Source organism: Haplochromis burtoni, unplaced genomic scaffold, assembly GCF_018398535.1.
Source record: "Haplochromis burtoni strain Fernald_Lab_line unplaced genomic scaffold, NCSU_Asbu1 Contig_26, whole genome shotgun sequence".
In the NCBI taxonomy this organism is placed as follows: Eukaryota; Metazoa; Chordata; class Actinopteri; order Cichliformes; family Cichlidae; genus Haplochromis; species Haplochromis burtoni.
This window is the reverse complement of record NW_024582387.1, coordinates 720163-739309: the sequence shown is the minus strand read 5'-3', so window position 1 is coordinate 739309 and position 19147 is coordinate 720163. Positions and strand designations below refer to the sequence as shown.

General features: G+C 39.7%; 1 protein-coding gene across 2 annotated transcripts in view; it reads right to left on the bottom strand.

Moving 5' to 3' along the window:
• fer1l4 (fer-1 like family member 4) overlaps window positions 1–18428 on the bottom strand; it is a 30017-nt gene extending 11589 nt beyond the window's left edge. Inside the window, exons 1-25 of one of the 2 annotated variants that reach the window (XM_042218965.1) lie at window positions 17879–18428; window positions 16058–16113; window positions 11519–11607; window positions 10843–10942; window positions 10654–10751; window positions 10481–10525; window positions 9326–9490; window positions 9151–9211; window positions 8175–8306; window positions 8035–8097; window positions 7850–7934; window positions 7601–7769; window positions 6040–6217; window positions 5183–5369; window positions 4700–4779; window positions 3628–3753; window positions 3094–3160; window positions 2313–2419; window positions 1965–2073; window positions 1439–1667; window positions 879–1011; window positions 689–789; window positions 480–567; window positions 276–392; window positions 12–164 (exon numbers count right to left, since the gene is read on the bottom strand). In XM_042218965.1, the coding sequence (XP_042074899.1) occupies window positions 12–164; window positions 276–392; window positions 480–567; window positions 689–789; window positions 879–1011; window positions 1439–1667; window positions 1965–2073; window positions 2313–2419; window positions 3094–3160; window positions 3628–3753; window positions 4700–4779; window positions 5183–5369; window positions 6040–6217; window positions 7601–7769; window positions 7850–7934; window positions 8035–8097; window positions 8175–8306; window positions 9151–9211; window positions 9326–9490; window positions 10481–10525; window positions 10654–10751; window positions 10843–10942; window positions 11519–11607; window positions 16058–16113; window positions 17879–17957 (2817 nt within the window). In that variant the 5' untranslated portion in view covers window positions 17958–18428. The remainder of the gene's footprint in view (window positions 1–11; window positions 165–275; window positions 393–479; window positions 568–688; window positions 790–878; window positions 1012–1438; window positions 1668–1964; window positions 2074–2312; window positions 2420–3093; window positions 3161–3627; window positions 3754–4699; window positions 4780–5182; window positions 5370–6039; window positions 6218–7600; window positions 7770–7849; window positions 7935–8034; window positions 8098–8174; window positions 8307–9150; window positions 9212–9325; window positions 9491–10480; window positions 10526–10653; window positions 10752–10842; window positions 10943–11518; window positions 11608–16057; window positions 16114–17878) is intronic. The other variant, XM_042218966.1, reaches the window with a different exon arrangement.
• Window positions 18429–19147: the final 719 nt, after the last annotated feature.

The following is a 19147-nucleotide window of genomic DNA, read 5'->3' as shown; positions in this document are numbered from 1 at the left end:
GGAATGGTTACCTTCATGTAAAGAGTGCTGACTTTGCCACAGTCCCGCCCCCTCTGCTCCTCCACCAATGAGAACAGGATGGAGTAGGCCGGGATCCTGACGTAAGCTAGTCGCTTGTTTCCACTCAGTAGCCATATGAAAGCATCTGGGATGGTACTCTGGGGCTGAAGAGAGCACAGCGTGGGCAGTAGATGTCAGACTTGCAACATATTGTACATAAAGCGATTTTCTAACATCTTTTTGGTGACTATCAATCACATTCTTTGAACTCTGACCTCTACAGCCAGTAGGCGGAGCTTCTTGAGGAATCTCTTGCTCTCCATTAGCCGCTGTTTGGCAGTCCGTCTTGTAATCCTTCGCCTGGCCCTGACTGCTTGCCTGGCCAGCAGGATCTGGACAAAGTAAGACATTCAATCAGGCAGAGAGAAACAGGCAGGTAGATGGTGATGGGTAAAGGAAGGACATGAGAACAGACTCACCAAATTCTTCTTGATGAAGTTCCTTCTGCATTTATCGAGGTTGTTGGGACGCGACTGAGATCTCTTTTCAGAGAAAGCACTGAACTGTCTGCAGAGAGAAAGAAGGGAGAACATTAGAAAAGTGAAAAGACCAAAAGACAAATAAAGTTAGATCAGAACAAACTAAACTGAATCATTTCTAATACAGCTTTCAGAAGGAGGACACTGACTTGCAGGAGACCACGAGCTCCAGCAGCACCTCGTCCAGTCGCTGCTTCGCTTTACTCCTCGGCCTCCTCAAAAGTTTTTCCACCTCATCGAGACCAATCTCCTAAAAGTAGAGAGAGCACGGATGGCACTGTATGCATAACTTAACATATATAATTTCATTTTTGAAATTGGAAATCCATCGAGTCTCACCAGCCTGTCTGCCATCTTGCTCAGCCAGTTAGCCTGATAGAGACGAAAGCTGTGGTCTTCAAACTGACTCCAGACAAACAAACAAGGCTTTGATTTCACTAATGGGGGATGAAGTTGGAGACACTGGAAAGACCTTAGAGGCCAAAAGACATAATGAAAGTCATGTTAGGGCCACATGTAAAAAAATCTCCTTAAACAGGCAATTGAAGTATTGGAAAAGACACGGGGTTATCATTTGAAGACGTGAGATGACAGAGAATTACATAGGTCACATGCATCTTCTATCAACACTGTTCATTGGTTAATTCAGTTAATGGGCTGCATGGGTTATAGTATTTGAAGAATGAACTCTACAATATCTATCAGAAGTGTCATCACAATGTGATTTATTTATTTCTGCAGAAAGTTGTCTAATGCAGAGCTTCTGCCCAGGGATGGACAAACGATGGGAAGACTTTTTCCAAACAGAAATCATCTTTGATGTTCTTAAGTTATCTTGAGTTAAGGTTAGGAAATTGTGATGAACCGTGTCCTAGTAATCTAAAGGGGGCAGAGGTTACCTGCTGTACTCGGTGGGTTGGGGCCTCATGGCAGCAGACACAGATCTGTTCTCAGGTTCAGGACTTTGAACCTCCTCTCGGTCCAGCTCGTCCTCTGAATCCAGCAGATTCCGAGTCTCCTCGCTCAGATCCTCTCTGCTGCTCCTCAGCTCTTCCCTGCTCCTTCTCAGATCCTCCTTGTTCTGCTTCTTCTTTGACTTCCTAACCTGTACTGCTTTCCCATAATTCCCTGGGAAAAACACATCAGTACCTGGAGTTCAAGGATTCACCGTTGCAAATAAAATGTGAAATTTGAGCCCCAGGCAGCGAAAACCAGAGCGGCCACTGCAACCTGTGGTTTCTTCCTCACAACCACAGAAGGTTTGTCTAGCTATCAATTTACAGGATTTGACTCAATCTCTGATATCAACAATTTACTAAGAAAATAATAATCAGATAAACTATCAGTGAAGATAATATCTAACTGTTGACCCACAGTGACTAAACCAGCAGTTCCCATATCCTGCAAACTGACCACCACATTTACCTATGGAGAGTTCAAAGGTTATTGGTTTGGTTCCTACAGATGGTTCCATCATTGTGACTTCAAACAGAGATGCAAACAGCAGAAACTCCTCCTTCTGTCCCAGGAGACCCTGAGGAGGAAAATAACTTCCCTTAAGTGATGAGCAGAAAATTCCCAACAATTTAGAAATTTAAAAAAATCATGTATAGTGTGTCGTTCATTTCTCTACATATGCAGAGAAGGGAAGAGCAGAAACAAAACAATGAGAAAAGATCAAATTTGATCTCAGTGTTGAAAACAGAATAAAAAATATGTATATATATATATATTTTAAATATTCTCAGCTATCACAGTATAATTGGTACTCACCTCTGGGAGAGGGTGGATCTCCTCGACATCCACAGTCGCAGCCTCTGGTACCTCAACACTCGCCTCCCCTGACTCATCAGGTCCACTAGCAGCCTGAGATGCTGCTGCTACAAGAAGGAAGTAAAACAAGTGGATTCCTTTATTCTGTACAGTTAACCTATTTTTTTATCCTAACTATACTTTTTGTCATTGGCTTCGATTATCCAGAGTAAATAAAGGAAAACATATTGTGTTAATAGATAAAACATTTTGTTTCAGCTCAGCTTTCAAAGAAGTCTGAGAATATCAGTGAAACAGTTTTGCCCCCAGAATTTCTTCTCGTTCACCACAACTGAATTCACTTCCTCTTACTTCAAACTCATTAAGGTGCCACCGGGGGAGGTCATAAAGTCCAGATTTTTTTCTCAGGCTTCAGACTGTGCTAAATGCACTTTTTTTTTCAACTGTTGAATCTGTATGATGTCAAAGAAAGTAAATAACCCTTCTATGGTCATGTCAGGTGCACAGCTTTGCTGTCCCAATCACCTGCTTTCCAGATCTTTTGGTTATGAGATGGGTGAGCCAATCGGTAACAAGACGCTGGAAGGTGAATCAGTCAGAGGAGGAACTAGGGGTCTGCATCAAGACTCACACAAAGTGAGTCCAAGCACAAAAGCACAGAGCTGAAACTGACTGGAAAAGGTCCCTTCATCTCCAGTGATCTAATTTTTCTTGAAAAAAATGCACTTTGGCAGCTTAGACATTACTTTAGTTTATTTTCTCTCAGTTTCCGCAGACTGACCTTCCTTCTTATCTTTTTTACTGCTCCTTTTCTTCCTCGATCCCAGCTTACTCAGGGCTCCTTTCATCTTTAAGGGCAAAATATAGATTCAGAAATGAATTAGTAACCTCATTAATGCAGAAATCAGGCCAGCAATAAAATTAAATAACATTGTATTACATGATGTTGTTGTTGAGATCCAAAATCCTGATTACAGCTGTTACGACCCGGCTCAAAAGCCGCAACATAAAAACAGAGATGAATAACAGAGTGTGGGTGAGAAGAGGTTTCATCCTAAAATGGAAAACCAGGTTGGCTAAAATGGCTGGTGCCACCAAGGCAAAGACTAGTGCACTCCCAGAATGCTTGCCTCAGGTATGCTTTTATCCACACCTGACTAGGTGTGGCCAATTAGCACCAGCTGAAAACACTGAGACGATTAAAAGCTGCAGAGGGACGTAACAACAGCGAAACATCATATAGAAAATACTGCTGATAAACTGAAGTGTTTGCTAATTGTTTTGACTGATACTGAAGTTTCAGCTGTTCAGGTACCTTTCCCAAGGCAGCAGAGCCTGTGTCTGCAGCGATGGCTGAGGAGGAAGAATAGACCTCCATGGAGAGAGCGAGGAGGATTCGGCCACGATAGAACAGTCCTTCGCCCAGACCCTCATTCAAAGCCTGAAGAAGTGAACAAAAGACATATCAGTATACATATTGTCATCGTTACATTTTTCCCCTCCACATTCCCTTTGGAAAGTAATACCAAACACCCACCCAGAACACATGGTAGGACACCAGTCCATAAAAAAAAACAAGTATTCGCATAGGTTTACTACTGCTGAAGCCGTGACCTGCATGCTATAGTTCACATGTACACATAAAACACACAAATGTTAATGTGATAGGGCTGCTAGGTGGGCAAGTTTTGAAGTCTTAAGCAATGTAGGTATGTTAGCACTGAATTTGTCCCTGAACCCTCAGATATTGTATTTTATTATTTGTAATTGAATTAATTGAGGTTGCCAAACCACAGGGACACATTGGGCGGGTTTTTAGATTCCCAACATAGTAATATTCTTCTCCTTCCAAGTAGCATTGTGAAAGCAGTGATGTTTTTATGTCACAAATTATCGTGAAGTCCTCTAGTTACGATTATTTTAATCCTGCAAAGGCTACATATTATTCCTGCGGATGACTCCACAAGATGCCTGGAAGTTTTTTAAAAATTGAAATTTAGAGATGAGATTTATCTGCTTTCATCCTTCAGGGGTAGGTAAGAAAACTAACTTCAGCCTTTTTTGTGTATGTTGTGCATAAAACTGCAACCAGCAGCTGATTAGGTTACATTAGCTTAGCATACAAACTGTCAGTAGTTGAAAGTAGTAGTATTCTGTCTAAGGACAACACAATTGTTAGTTCTGGGGGGACTTTGGATGGTAGAGGAGATTTTTTTTATATATATATTTTTAGATAAAGCCAGAAGAACTCTTACCATCTTTTTTAGTCTTTGTGCTAAACTAAACTTGCTGAATGAGGCAAACAACAAATATTCATCTCCATCCTATTTTCAGATAGAGAGCAAAATAGTGCCTTTCTTAATGCTGGTTTGCTGGGTGTAGATTACCTGGTGGACATCTCCAAGGGTGGAGTTCTGAGGAGATCCATAAAGGTTAACCCAGCTTGGGCCAAAGGTGGGGTTAAATCCTGCAGACAAAGGAGGGACAGAAATTCTGCTGTTTCAATTAATGGTATAATACATTTTAGCATAATACATTTTTCAAAATAACATTTTTCAAATAATGTCGGTATGCCAAACATGTAACGTTGGCTGTATATAAAAGGGACAAAAACAAAATTTTATCAATACTTATTGCTTTGCTTAAAACTTTTCAGTTTACCAATAATACAATTTTTAATCATTGATCACAGCTTCCTTGAAGCTTTGTTCCTACCACAAGTGAGCAGGAAGTGTTTAAGTGATAAATACTCGGTTATCTTTGCAGATTAAGATTTGATTTTCAAGTTTTTCATCATTTTTTTTTATAGAATTAAGGAAAAAAAACATTATGCATTGTTTTATTAAGACAGTGTAAATCTGGGGTCACACCATTCCTGGTGGGGTCAGAGATCTGCTGCAAGTCAAGAAAGTGAGTTGCCAAAGCGATGTCGCCCATCTTAGAGTCATCGAGAATCTGAACTTTGATTCGCTGAGCCAGAGGAGGAAACTGTTCAATGAAGGAGATCTCCTCGTTCCAAACTGGGCAGTTGGTGGCAGTGGCGACAGATGTTTCCCCCTGAAAGCAGACACACAGAAAGGTTATAAAATGTGACAACTCCAAACATTGTTATCAAAAACAAAACAACTTAAAAACATGTATTCTGCTTTCTGTTATTTTCTGTGATATATGATACATGGCCAACAATTCAGATAGTGATGTCAGTGTATGTACAAGTAAACCCTTCAAGCTCAAAGGAGGCCTTAGACTGCTGTAAACATTCACTATCAGACAGTTCTTTCTACTCCTGGTTCTGTATTTATTCAGTCAGAAGGAACATCCCTAATGTGGTCAAGATTAGGCTGTCAGTATGAAAGCCCAACCTGCAGCCTGTCCAGACCTTCTGTTTGTGGAGGTGAACTAATTAGAAAAAAGTTGGGTTGAAGGGGGAGGAGCTAAGCAAGCCCAGTAAAATGTAGGTAAGGATGATTTTAATCTCTGAAGCTACTCTAGCAAAACTAGAAAATGAGTTGAAAATGAGCACAAAAAATTTACTGCAATTCCAGAACTGACCTATGAATATTATAAAGCTGTGAACATCCTGTTTGTGTTTTTCTTGCAGATGTGACAATAGCAGAAACCAAAGTTTGGTACACAAGTTGAAATGCAGGAAAAATTTGTTTCAGCAATGCTTCTGAACCAGCACTCACACCACAAACAACATTTGTACATTTATATATCTGAGTACCTGTTGGCCAGCGAAGGTCACCTTCACATAGGGGTCAATGAATACAGTCCTGTCGGTGACAGACACAAAGGCCATTAGCCCCGCCTCCATGGTGGGCAAACCCTCGGCCCTGTAGATCCGGACACGGAACCGAGCCCAGGGGCGCTCAGAAGGCATACCACGAGGAAGCAGCAAGTTCCTGCAGGAAAAACACAATATCACAACCCACTGATGATGTGTCCTGTATATTTTTATCAATCTCAGATTCAATAGTTCACAACGAGATCTGCGTTTTTGTTTTGCTGAGATTTGATGCGCCCATAAGTTTAGTAGTTGAACTCATGACAAAAGTTAGCAAACTGGAACCTTTAGAATAAAGAGCAAAATTACTAGTAAGACAGACGACCCCATCTCATCACGTCATCTAAACACAGTGAATCCTAAAGTAAAGAAAGGGGAAGTTTAGTGCAGAGACATATTAATAAATCACAGGAAACCAGACAGAAAAAGCGAAACTAGTAACACAGAAGGAGTTGTTTATATCGAAACTATGTTTGTGTGACGTGCAGCAGAACTATATAACCGTGCTGGCTTCTAATGCTTTCAGACCTGAGCTTGTGTGTTTGTGTGTTCAGGTCTCCATTTCCGGAAATGTAAAATAAAGATCATTTTTTGAGCTTGACCACTCTGAGTCCAGTTTTTCTCTGTCGCCAAAAGAATTCAAAAGAACAGAATTTAATAATACTTAAGTGCTTCCATTAGGTAAATTATCCAGAACAATAAGAGGTGGTGTTGATTTATTTGTGCCCACACTTGATTTTAGGGGTCTGCTAGGACTGAGGTGGCCTTGTTAAGTCATAATCTCTGCATTCACGACTGTGTTGTTTTGTTAAACAAGGACGCTATTTGTATTTTTCATACTCAAATTAGGGGGTGTATAAATAATTTTGTTTTAAACATGAGGTCAGCAAATGTGGAAATAATTCCATTTAGGGAAAAATGGGCTTTAGACTGGTCTAAACACTCAGTATCAGGCAGTTTTTAGCTCAGTTGGCCCAAGGACTGCTATACCATGGCAAGCTAAAATTCACAAAAATCACTGCTCCTCCTGCAGCACTGCTCAGAATTACTCAAACACAGAATGACTTGAGGTCCTCATTGCCACATTTTTCATTTTATCACTGAATTGTGATGGATCAAGAGCTAGATGAGCGAGATGACTTGTTGGGACTCGACATGATGCCAGAGAGTGCAGCCAATACAATCATTTCCTGTGAATACAGAAGCCCAACGCACCTGCTGTTCAAACCGTTTGCTTATGAGGGGCAACAACAAGGCCATGTATAAAGGGAGGTTGAGTGTGAAGGGAACTAAAACTGCTTGTTTCAGACAAAAACAAATTCCTGCATAATAATAATAGTATCAGACTAGAAATGACAGGTTCTCTTTACATCTTGTTTTTTATGTTATTGGTAATGATTATTATTGATTGTTTTTACAATGATAGGGACTAATCTTGTCTGAAATAAAGGTGAATAAGACATAAGAACAAATATGATTCCAATACGGCATTAGAACTGACTTTTCAATGTCTTCGGTGGCTCCAGACGAGGAGGACGGTGGCAGACTGGGCATGCTCAGAGTATCCCCCTTCATTAGCACATTGAGGCTGGCCTTGACATAACCTTTGATCCCCGACCTTGTATCTGCAGGATCAGTGAGAGGAGCCCACTTCTGGTAGAAGCGGTGGTCTGGAGAGGCAGAGAGAAAAGAGGTCAGTGAGTACTGCAGTAGTCAGATCAGAGTACCACACTGTGAAAAGTACTTATACCCGGCTGGTTGTACACGGTAGATATGTCAATCTTGAAGGTTCCAATGTGGGTCAACAGGAAGGCCAAAGTCCGCCTGTGGAACACCTGAGAGGAAGAAACATCACGGGTGTTCACTACGCCATACCCTCAAGTATGTCACCATGGCAACATCATGAGAGACAATTGGAAAATTAATAGAGCTGACCTTTATCTCTATGACTTTATCAAGGAAAGTCTGTGGAGCCTCCTGGAAGTCAAACTGGAAGTTCTGAAAGAACAGAAAAAAACTGTGATGGACTCTACTGCAGTCTACTGTGTTCTGCTCTGATCTCCACTCCACTGTACCTCGTTGTAGAACGGACAGTTGGTGGATTTCTGAGTTGCAGTGTGTCTTTTCTGGTTTCCTACGCTGATGAAAACTGCAGGGTTGATGTTCACTCCAACCAGCTTCTGGGCCTCGAGGATGTTCACATTTACCTGTATACACACACACACACACACACACACACACACACACACACACACACACACACACACACACACACACACACACACACACAAAATTCAAATTTATGGTCTTTATAGTGTGTAATGATAGAGGACTGAGTGATATCCAGGTCTGTCTGTTGACTTTATCTAAAGCACATGTTGGTGTTAAACATAAGGCACAGGGGCGAGAATTGGCCTGACAAAAAGACTCAAATCTGGCCCACTGGAGTGTTTTGGACAATGTGAAGGAGGGCACAGATTTTGGACTTTTAACTGTTTCACAGGTTTTACAGGTTCTCCCACTGATAAAGACTGAATATTTTCTATGTATGATTGATTAATTATGAAATACTCTGACAGATTTCTTTCACTGACTACAGCAGCATTTCTCTATCCTGTAGACAAACTTTATCTTTTAATTAATGGCTACCTGGGACAAGATTCCTAATACTTTCCCAGCAAATGTAAGGAGGAAAAATTACTTAATTGGGGTTGTCAAATCTTAGTTTATGGGCTATGTGCATCCCATTTTGTTGACGAGGTAGCCAGATGAGTAAGACCATTACATAAAAACTGTAAGAAATGTGTTTTTGTTTCATGGTATGTAAAGAAATAAACCAAAACAGATAATAAAAAATATTAACTCCAATATTCTAAAATACACTCAAAAGTTCTTCTCCTACAGGTTTCTTTCTTTGCAAAGCCAGGCAGTTGGCTGGATTGGACCCATCTTGAGAACAGGTTGTGGTCTGCGTGCCGCATGTTTGGCATCCCTGACCTGAACCTGTCCTGTAAACACCAGCCTCAGAAATAAATAGCTGCATGAACTCACCTGGAAGCTCTGGACTCTGGGCATCGCTCCAACAGAACTTTTAGACAGCGGCCTGCAACGACTGCGCGCACACGCGCACGCACAAACACACACATGAAACAGCAGACAGTAATCATTTCAACTTCACTCAGATAAGCTACAGGTAGTATAACATAGAGAAGGTAACCTGATTTACCTCAGCAGAGAAGTAAAGATGATGTTCGAAGCCTCCATGTCCATCACGTCATCATCATAATCATCGTAATCATCATCCTCGTCTTCCTCATCCCTCGGAAGCAGATTCTGCCCCAGGCGCCGAGCCTCTCTGTCCAATTGATCGAGGCGGCCGATTGTCCGCTGCCTGATGGGAAAATACGAGACACAGTGACAAACTCAACCACGATTTACAGAAACGTTATTCCAGCAGTGCACAGGCTTGGACTAGAGTGAGACACCGTGGTCAGAGAGGCTTGCCACACTTTTGTGAATAATAATAATAACAAAAAACACTGACTTACAAAGTGTTTCCTAGTTTGAATAAAAGCCACATATCAAGTGTGTAAAGTGTGTAAAGTAAAGTGTGCATGTTAGTCCCCATAGGGAAATAGTTCCTCTGCATTTAACCCATTCACCCAGTGAAGCAGTGGGCAGCCACCAGTGCAGCGCCCGGGGAGCAGTGTGTAGGGACGGTACCTTGCTCAGGGGTACCTCAGGGTAGCCGTTCAGTGGAGTCGAACCCCCGACCTTCCGATCATGGGGCCACCACTCTACCTACTGAGCTATTCCTGCTCAGTAGATAAGCACGCAGACACATAGGGTCACACGTTCATTCTAACATACACACTTCTATACACATGAAAAGGAGCGAAAGTGTGACTCAAAATAATGAAGGAAAGATGAGGGGAAAGCATGAGGAAGATGATGTTATCATAGACCTATGGCCTCCACAGAGGGAGGGGTCGAGGTGGATGGAAGCAGAGATTAATTAATCATCAAGCCTGAGATGATTTTCTTGTTTTTTCTTTTTCTTTGTTTTGTATTTGTGGTATCTTTGGGCTTTTTTTGTTTGTTTGTTTGTTTGTTTGAATATATCAGTGACTCTTTAAATATTTATTTTCTTTTGTTTTATTTTTAATATGCTATTATGCATGTGAAGCCCATTAAATCTTTATGCATGATGCATCGGGCTATAAAAATAAATAAACTGACATTACTGTAGACTGACTGCTTGATAAAAAGCTTGAATGATTAATGAATCGGAGACTCCTGTGAGGAAGAGTTTTACTCTATGTACAGAGCGGCTTTGGTGTCAGCTCACTTTAAAGATTGTGTAAGTGATGTTAATTCTCACCCTTCAATGTCATCAGCTCCTTCATTTCTGATGACCAGAGTTGATCTGAAGAACAAAAGAACAAAACTAGTCAAGCTAAAAACATCTTGCAGTGGCCGCTTTCATAAAACAGGTCTTTACTGCAGATGAGATTAAAAAAAAAGATTTTTCTGTCCAGCATATATATTACTTACTCATCCTTTTCTTCATCTATGCTCAGAAAGTCCCGTCCATCCCAGGTTCCTGCGGTTCCTTCAAGTGGATGAAACCGAATTTCCAGCTCTATGTAGATCTACAGAAAGAAGGAGATGTAACCAGAGGTAAGTGTTTGCATTTAAAATCCAGACTTTCATACAGCACCGTGTGTGATTGTGCGTCCTCACATCAGTCAGGCTGTAGCTGGCATCGGTGAGCGGTTCCCGTACTACCAACCTCCCAGAAGTCACGACATGCTGGAGGCTGATGATCAGCTTCCCAAGCAGTCTACAAAAACAAGCTTTCAGTATAACTTATACAACAGCATTTGATATTTACGCTTAAAAATACAATTTAGTCAATATAGAGAAAGTAAAAATGTATAAACATGTCAAAACTGAATTTCTTTTTCTTTCTACTCTAACACCACAGGTGCTTTTCATTACTTCATTTTCATTTTTCTCACATCTTATTCATGGAGCAACTGCAGGGCTGAATAACAATAATTAGCAAATCTGTGTCTGTTCATTGCACAGATCATGGATGGAAGGATGCTAATCAGGCTTGCTAGGGTTAGTACTCCACCCTCTAATCCAAATATGATCATTTCTGTGTATATAATCTATGTTATTAGGTCCTCCCAGCAGAGACGTGTGAGTGTTCATCATAATAATTGAAAGCACCCCATAAACTCACCAAGGACTTACCTTTTACTATTAATTATCATTATTAGTTACTATTTCATTATGACAAATTGCTAATAAGATGTGATGATGACGTTTTTGTTAATCTGTTAGATGTGTGTGTGTGTGTGTGTGTGTGTGTGTGTGTGTGTGTGTGTGTGTGTGTGTGTGTGTGTGTTACCTGTTAGAGAAGAATTTACTGCAGTTGTAAACGCTGACGGTCAAAACTTCAGTACTGATCTCTTTTCCGTAGTGAGGCCATCGGAAATGCTGCAAGTACACACACACACACACACACACACACACACACACACGCACACATCACACACACACACACACACACACACACACACACACACACACACACACACACACACACACACACACACACACGCACACACACAGACACACACACACACACGACACACACCACACACACACACGCACACACACACACACACACACACCACACACACACACACACACACACACACACACACACACACACACACACACACACGCACACACACACACCACACACACACACACACACACACACACACACACACACACGACACACACACACGCACACACACACACACACACACACACACACACACACACGCACAACACACACACACACGCGCACACACAGATTTTGAATGTATTTAACGACTTCTTCACTGAATTCAGATGACTGAGCTTCGTTCAGAGGTTTACAAACATGGTAGTTATGCTTCCATACACTATAAAACACACTATAGATCCTCTGACATCTAAACACAACGACAACAAATAGATTTGTTTTTGAGATTATTTCTATCATTCTGCTGGTAGAAATCGACACGAAAAAACATTTTAACATTGAAGTTGTCTTTGGCCAGAGCTGCAGTCATTTGTACAATTTCTTCTTTAAAAAAAGACACTGGACTCAAAACAAAAACCATTAATGGTCTTAAAACACACTCTAAGATTTAAGATCCCCAACATAAAACAATCAAGAACTGGAGTTTTCCACAGTTTTACACTTATAGTGACCTGATTTCGTTTAAAACATTATGCATTAATCTTTCAGTGCCTTGACTAAGGACATTTTTGGAGGCAGTGATTGAACCAAAGAACCCAGTAAGTCTGAGTAAAAAAAAAAAAAAATGGAAACAAGAAGGGGAAAAAATGACACTTTGAGTCAAAAATCTGGGTTAAGTGATTTTCTTACAGTTTAGAAAATATTTTTTGGAATTTATTTCAATAGAAGTCACTCAGAATTTCAAAAAATAATATTTATCCCAAAGAAAAGAAAGCTGTACTTCATTTTATTGTAAAAAGAAATAATACATCCATAAAACCAACTGTAGCCTACTGGGGTGGGAATAGTTCAGGAGTTGGGATGAATAGGGGGTGTATTTTTATGTACCAGAATATATTTGAAAATTCAATAAAGAGATGTGAAAAAGTAAGGAAAAATAAAATAAAACCACACTATCTTTGTGCCAAATCATCTTCATATTCTTGGTTTACACATTTGTTGTGTAAAACTTTATATCAGCTACTGTGCAATGCCTCCGGTGCCGACATTTTCAGACACACTTCTTGTATCTGAAGCATAGATAAAAGCAAAATATGGTTCTATGATGCAGTTTGACAATTACGTCATGATTTTTAATTAGCATGCTGGGATTCTCAGATAAAAGTCATAAAGAAACAAATCTGTCAGGATTCATCACTCATCATGATTCACAGTTATTTAGCTTCATTTATTTGTAAAAGTTCAGTTTTTATTTCAAATGTTAATATTTCCGTTTTCTCAGCCATGACATCTTGTAATTGTTGTACTAAAAGAATTTGATCCTCAAACAAACAGAAAAATTAAATCTAGATCCAGGAAAGAACTTTGGACATTTTCCACTTCAGCTGTTAATCATAGTGTGGCAGACACACACAGATACACTCACCTGGTCACACCTGAAGAACAAACAGATGTCTGACTCAGAAGCAAAGAAATATATACTCAGATACTCATGATCACGTCACAAGAGGTTTCTGTATTACTTTATCAACAAACAGGAGGTTATCTAATGAGACTGAGGCTTTTACTCGGCTTTCTTTTTTCATCTTAGAAATCATGCAATAGTGTTTCTTTTTCTTTTAATGTATTTATTGGCGGAAAGGCCTTTCAACTTCCAAAATCCATCACAGAAGAAACAATAAGAGAGAAAAAGAAAAAACTAATAAGTCAATAGATACAGAATCAAGAAGGTGGGAGAACATGGATGGGGACACATCCATGTTCTCCCACATGGATGTGTCCCTGTGGGAGACGAAATGTGTCAGGAAGGCTTTCCACATGTGAGAAGTTGTGGGATTTGCCTCAGAGAGAATGGTTGATCGTATCAGGTTTAAGAAAAGACATTGTATCACAGAGCCACTGCACATGGGAGGGAGCATTGCTGATGGAGTAGGAATAGGTGTCCCATTGCCAATAATGAGGTGAGATCTCCATCTAACTGGTTGGAGAATCGTTTGTACTCCACTGGGACACCAAAGATGGCAATACGGCGAGAGTCACGTTTAAAGAGAGTATTTTTGACACTGTGTCACAGCAATGCTGCCAAAATCTCTGCTGCCCAGAAATGTTGCCAGGTGCTTCATTAGGTACCATAAACTTGTATTCTGACATGTGGCAGAGATGTATCCTCTTAGATATATCTCTTTTGGAAGAATGTCGAAAGCTCTCATTTCTTTAAAGCAAGTCAGAACTGCAGCCAATTATTCATTATTTATAATACGATTTTACACTTTTGCACTTTTATAAATGTAGTAATATTTTTCTTGTTAAACTAAAGTGTGCGCATGTTGGATGTAAAAGCCCAATTAGGGGCATTAGTTGGAAATGAACAGCTCTCTATGCAGCACATGAGTGTCGTGCTCTGTCCTGGAAACATGTTAAACTGAAGTGTGTGCATTAAAACAAATATTTAAATTAAAAATAAAATAGAAGAACGCATAATATGAAAAATAATAAATATCCACTCTCTTCTGCTTATCCCTCTCAGGGTCACGGGGGTGCTGAAGCCTGTCCCAGCTCTCTAAGGGCGAGAGGGAGGGTACACCCTAGATAGGTTGCCAGATTGTCACAGGGCTAACGCATCGAGACAATCATTCACGCTCACATTCACTCCCGCATTCAAACCTATGGGCAATTTAGTGTTTCCAATTAACCACTAACTGCATGTCTTTGGACTGTGGAAGTATCTGTGGAGAAACTGGGCAAACAGCAAACTCTGCAAAGAAAGATTTACAAGCAGAATTTGTTGATGTCGGTTTGGTTTGTAAACCAAAACTATCAGTCCAGTGTTGTAGTTCAGTCTAGGATTGGATGGGCTGTTATGTCTATCAAAACCTTCATGTTGAGTTGTTTAAATATTTTAGACCTGATCAGTTTGGTGGACCAACCAGCTAACAGACCGTGAGCCATGCCAGGAGGATGGATTCATCTATCACATCTGTCTTAACAGAGTGAAGCAGATTAACGTCAATTCATTCCAGTAGCAGGCGTGTGTGCTGAAGGAGTGGCTGTGTGTGCACTATAGGAGGGGTACACTCTCATATCAGTTTAATTAAAATAGTTTCAATCTGTAGCAGGCAAACAGCAGCAGCTACCAGCTCCAACACGCGCACAGCGTTTCTGTCTTTGTGAGGAGCCTCAAACTGACCATTTATTGTCCTCTTAAAACCAAGTCTGACGTGTCAAACAGCCCCCCTGCGAGTTCAACGTGGTCCTGATAACGATAAACAAAGAAGTACAGACCAGAACAGACAGAAAGGATGAAAAATCATTTGATCTGAAATCTCAAATGCTCTCACTTACTAAAAGTGTGTTTACACAAACCTGTGCATAAATCATGTGTCTGAGGGCTTCCATTAGAATGAAGGCTAATCTCCGCACTCCCATCTGAACAGACATCTCTTTAAACGCCAGAGTCACACAAGAAACGACATACTGATGCCTCCCTTTGATTTGTGGCCTCCTATTTAGAAAATGCAAGCTAAGCATTTTGGCCGGTCTCGTCACACTTTTCTTTTTTGATTGTTTTGTTTGTTTTTTAATCAGACACAGCTAACTTGGGGATCTGAATTGAGAAACTGAGAGCGATGGTATAAAGTGCCAGCTTCTCCAGCGCAATTTTGTTACAGCTATATTAACCCCTGCTTTAATCTAACTTACAAATTAAATATCTCGCTGTGTTGAGGAAGACTTTAAAATACAGACTGAGAATAAAAACTCCATAGTAAAGTCAAAATACGATTTGGCGCCATTGTTTTATAGGCAGTCTCATCTTCGTGCAACCAGAGGAGTCGTCCCCTGGAGATCATTAGAGAAAAATGCAGGTTTCAAGGAACTGGGTTTATAACTGGTCATAGTTTGAAGATAGTTTTGGAAAGCAGGTTTGTCAGGTAACTATACATCTGGGGATTATGAGGACGGGTAAGCTAGCCTGGTAACTTTAGACTCTGGAGGTCTGCATAGACCATTTACCCAAATCCAACTAATGCCTGTGATTGTTCAATGGTGCTCAGAAAACAAGAAAAAAGCAGATGGAAACCAGAAAGCTTCCAGCACCAAAAATCCTTTGGTTCGAGATTGTAACTGTTCATCTGCAGAATATGCTTACAGGGATACATGCATGAGCATGTCCATAGCATAATATGGTTTACTGACCTCATTGAAGATGGCCACATTCTCACACTGCAGGACTCTGGTTTTATGGGTGAAACCTGAAGGAAAGACAGACAGACTGTGATGCTTTTGTCTGCACACTGTGAATGAAATATAAACATAGCAATAAAACAATACTGCCTTGTCTAATGTTCCACTTTGTGGCTATGTTTTTTTTTTCTTCTTAAAAAAAGATGTGTAATTCAATAACTTGCTGTAATTTTCATGATTTCAAGCTGCAACATTTCAGAAAAAATGTACCTCATTGTTTTTTTTTGCACAGAAATGAGTGATCCTAATCTTAAATATGTTTTAATTTAAACTATCTGACATTTACAAATACAGCTTTAATGACTATTTAATTCAAAGTAATGTCAATGGCATTATTTTAATAATTACAATAATTATATATAATATATATAATAAATATATTTTGGCCAAAAGCTCACTCACTGTTAATTATTTTAACTTCATAGTATGAATTTATTACAAAAGCCAAACCAGATCAGTTGTTAGAATGAGATAATAAACAGATTGTAAGATTATGAAAAAATTATAAAGATCTTACAAAAAAGCACCAACTGAAGTACAGCAATGTTTTATTTACACGTTAATGCATCAATAAAACACTCTAAAACCAGTTTATAATGGTGTGGTGGTCACAGTTACTTAAATACTTTAAATGCATCGCCTTTACTTCTAATTGAATCCCTGATAATATACGCATCAGCATCTGAATGCTTCACCTCTGCAGTGTAGGGACTTATTTTAATGTTGACTGAGTAACACCCATACGTGTACATGTGTAGCAATTTAATGTTTGTTCAAATGCTGACAAATAAACTTTTCTGTACGCTGTAATGAAAAGACCATCACAGAGTACACTTTAACGCTCTTCTTAGCACAGCCTAAAAGTTGATTTAAGCAGTTTCTGTTTTACACCAGTACAGCTACTGGCAATAATGAAACAATAAGCTGGTTTCAGTCAAGACTGAAGTTGGCTTCGGACCACATCAAAAAATCGTCACTAGATATCAGGAAAAACTAGATAAAATTTATTAAAACAACTAAAACAACAATAAAAAACACTGGAAATGTGAACCTAAACAATAAACATCATCCTTGTGTAGTTTAATGCTTCTTTAATCCTGTCAATCATTTGAGCTTCAACGTGTTTTTACTCGTCATCTGAGCTCCACGTTTGATTTTATTTGTTCACTGTATGAAATTTAAATTCATGCAGTGAATTTCTCAGCTTAAAAATAAACAAAATAAATAAATCTCCACATGCCAGCAGTGCTAAAATAACTTTTCCCTTGTTTCAGTTGCTACATCTGTTTGTAGTTTATGTATTTGTTCCCATTTCTCCTCCTCTTACCAGTGTCCCTCCAGAGGAAGTGAAGTAGAACAAAATCAAGCCTTGGCTGAAGTTTAAAAAAACAGTTTCTCTCTAACGTCAGAGTCTCAAATGTAAACAGAAGATGTAACGCAGTGACAATGAACTCTACACTGCTCTGCCACCATAATAAAAACCCATAATTACAAATCAGTAATGCAGCTTTTAAATGTAATACTCTGGATTTACTTGTTTTAAATTATTGGCACTTTTCTGCTAGTTTTTATACTTTCAGTATTTTTATGTAGAATTTACATTGTTGCATTTTTACAGTTTGGTACTGTTACTTTTACGATAAAAAAAACCCGATAGAAGTTCAATAAAGCAAACCAAGAACAGAGATCATGTGTGTCCTCACACTTTTGTTTCACTTAATGTGCCAAAGAGACCAAAGGTGTGTGCGGACATTGCTGCTGTGTGTTACCGACCTCTGAAGCAGAGTTCGACCTTTCTGTCAGATCGCCCTGGCAGGTTAAAGATCCTCTTCAGATTCACAGTGATGGACATGATAACAGACACCTGTTTTTCTGTCTATTTACATCATGTCCTTATGAAGTCGACTCATTGCTTCTTCTCCGTCTTCCCTCTTCAGCGGTATGAAACTGTGTGTGTGACTGTACAGTTAGTCTTGTTAAAGTGTGTGTGTGTGTAGGGCAGGACCTTTTAAATGTTTGAGAAAGCAAATACAGTTGCTCAACTAGTTTCCTCCTCAGAAAGCACACACGCACACACTCCAGCCTTCTGCAGAGTTCACCTGCACCCTGTTCCAGGAAGCAGTTTTAACTTTGAGTGGATGAACTCTATGATGGGGAAACAAATGTTTGATTCCAGCACAGATGATCAGATAGTTTGACCAGCTCCGAGTGTGTTCGACTGAATATAAAGAGCAAAGCCTCCCTTTCAACCCAATGGAGCTGAAACATGAACGTCAGTATGTTTGTGTGAGAAATCATTCATGCTGAGAGGTAGACTAGCTAAACAAACAGTCGTCCTTCTCTCAGTAAGTAAAGATAAGAAGAAAATGACGTTTTTACAAGAACAGCAGCAGCTCTTCCAATGAAACACAAAAACCACCACGTTTTCCATTTCCCAGTTTTTATTACCATCTTGAGAAAAGCATTCTTCACAGACAGGTTTATTATAGGTTATACTGGTTTAGTTACACAGGTAAGTAGATAGTAGTTAGCCGAACAAGCAGTGGAGCTGCTAGTCACATTATGCTGTGGCTCCACAAACTATTCTAATCACAGCCTGCAGCAGTGTGGGAATACTATGGGAGATGTGGTGCTTTATCATTATTAATACCTAATCTTAAGCTTAATTTGTTGATACTGTGGGTTTGTGAGATGACTGCACCATGTGACCAATCAATATGATCAACAATTGACTCCTAAAATATGTTTTACTAGAACAAAAATATATTTCAGTATTCAACATGTGAAAACAGAAGTTTCCCTTTCTTTAGAAGCACCAGGTGAAGGTGAAAAACAACCTGTAAGAAAAAAGCTTTCTACTGAATCTACTAATGCTTGGTACAATAAAACCCCCCAAAACAACCAAAATGAAATCACTATTGTTCTGATTTTATTATCTTTTTCTACAACAGTTTAGAATGTTCTGTTTGCAGAAGATTCAAACACTGCAGACCCTAACCCCTTTGCCACAGCAGAAATAAACCAGCAGCTGCCGACCTAAAG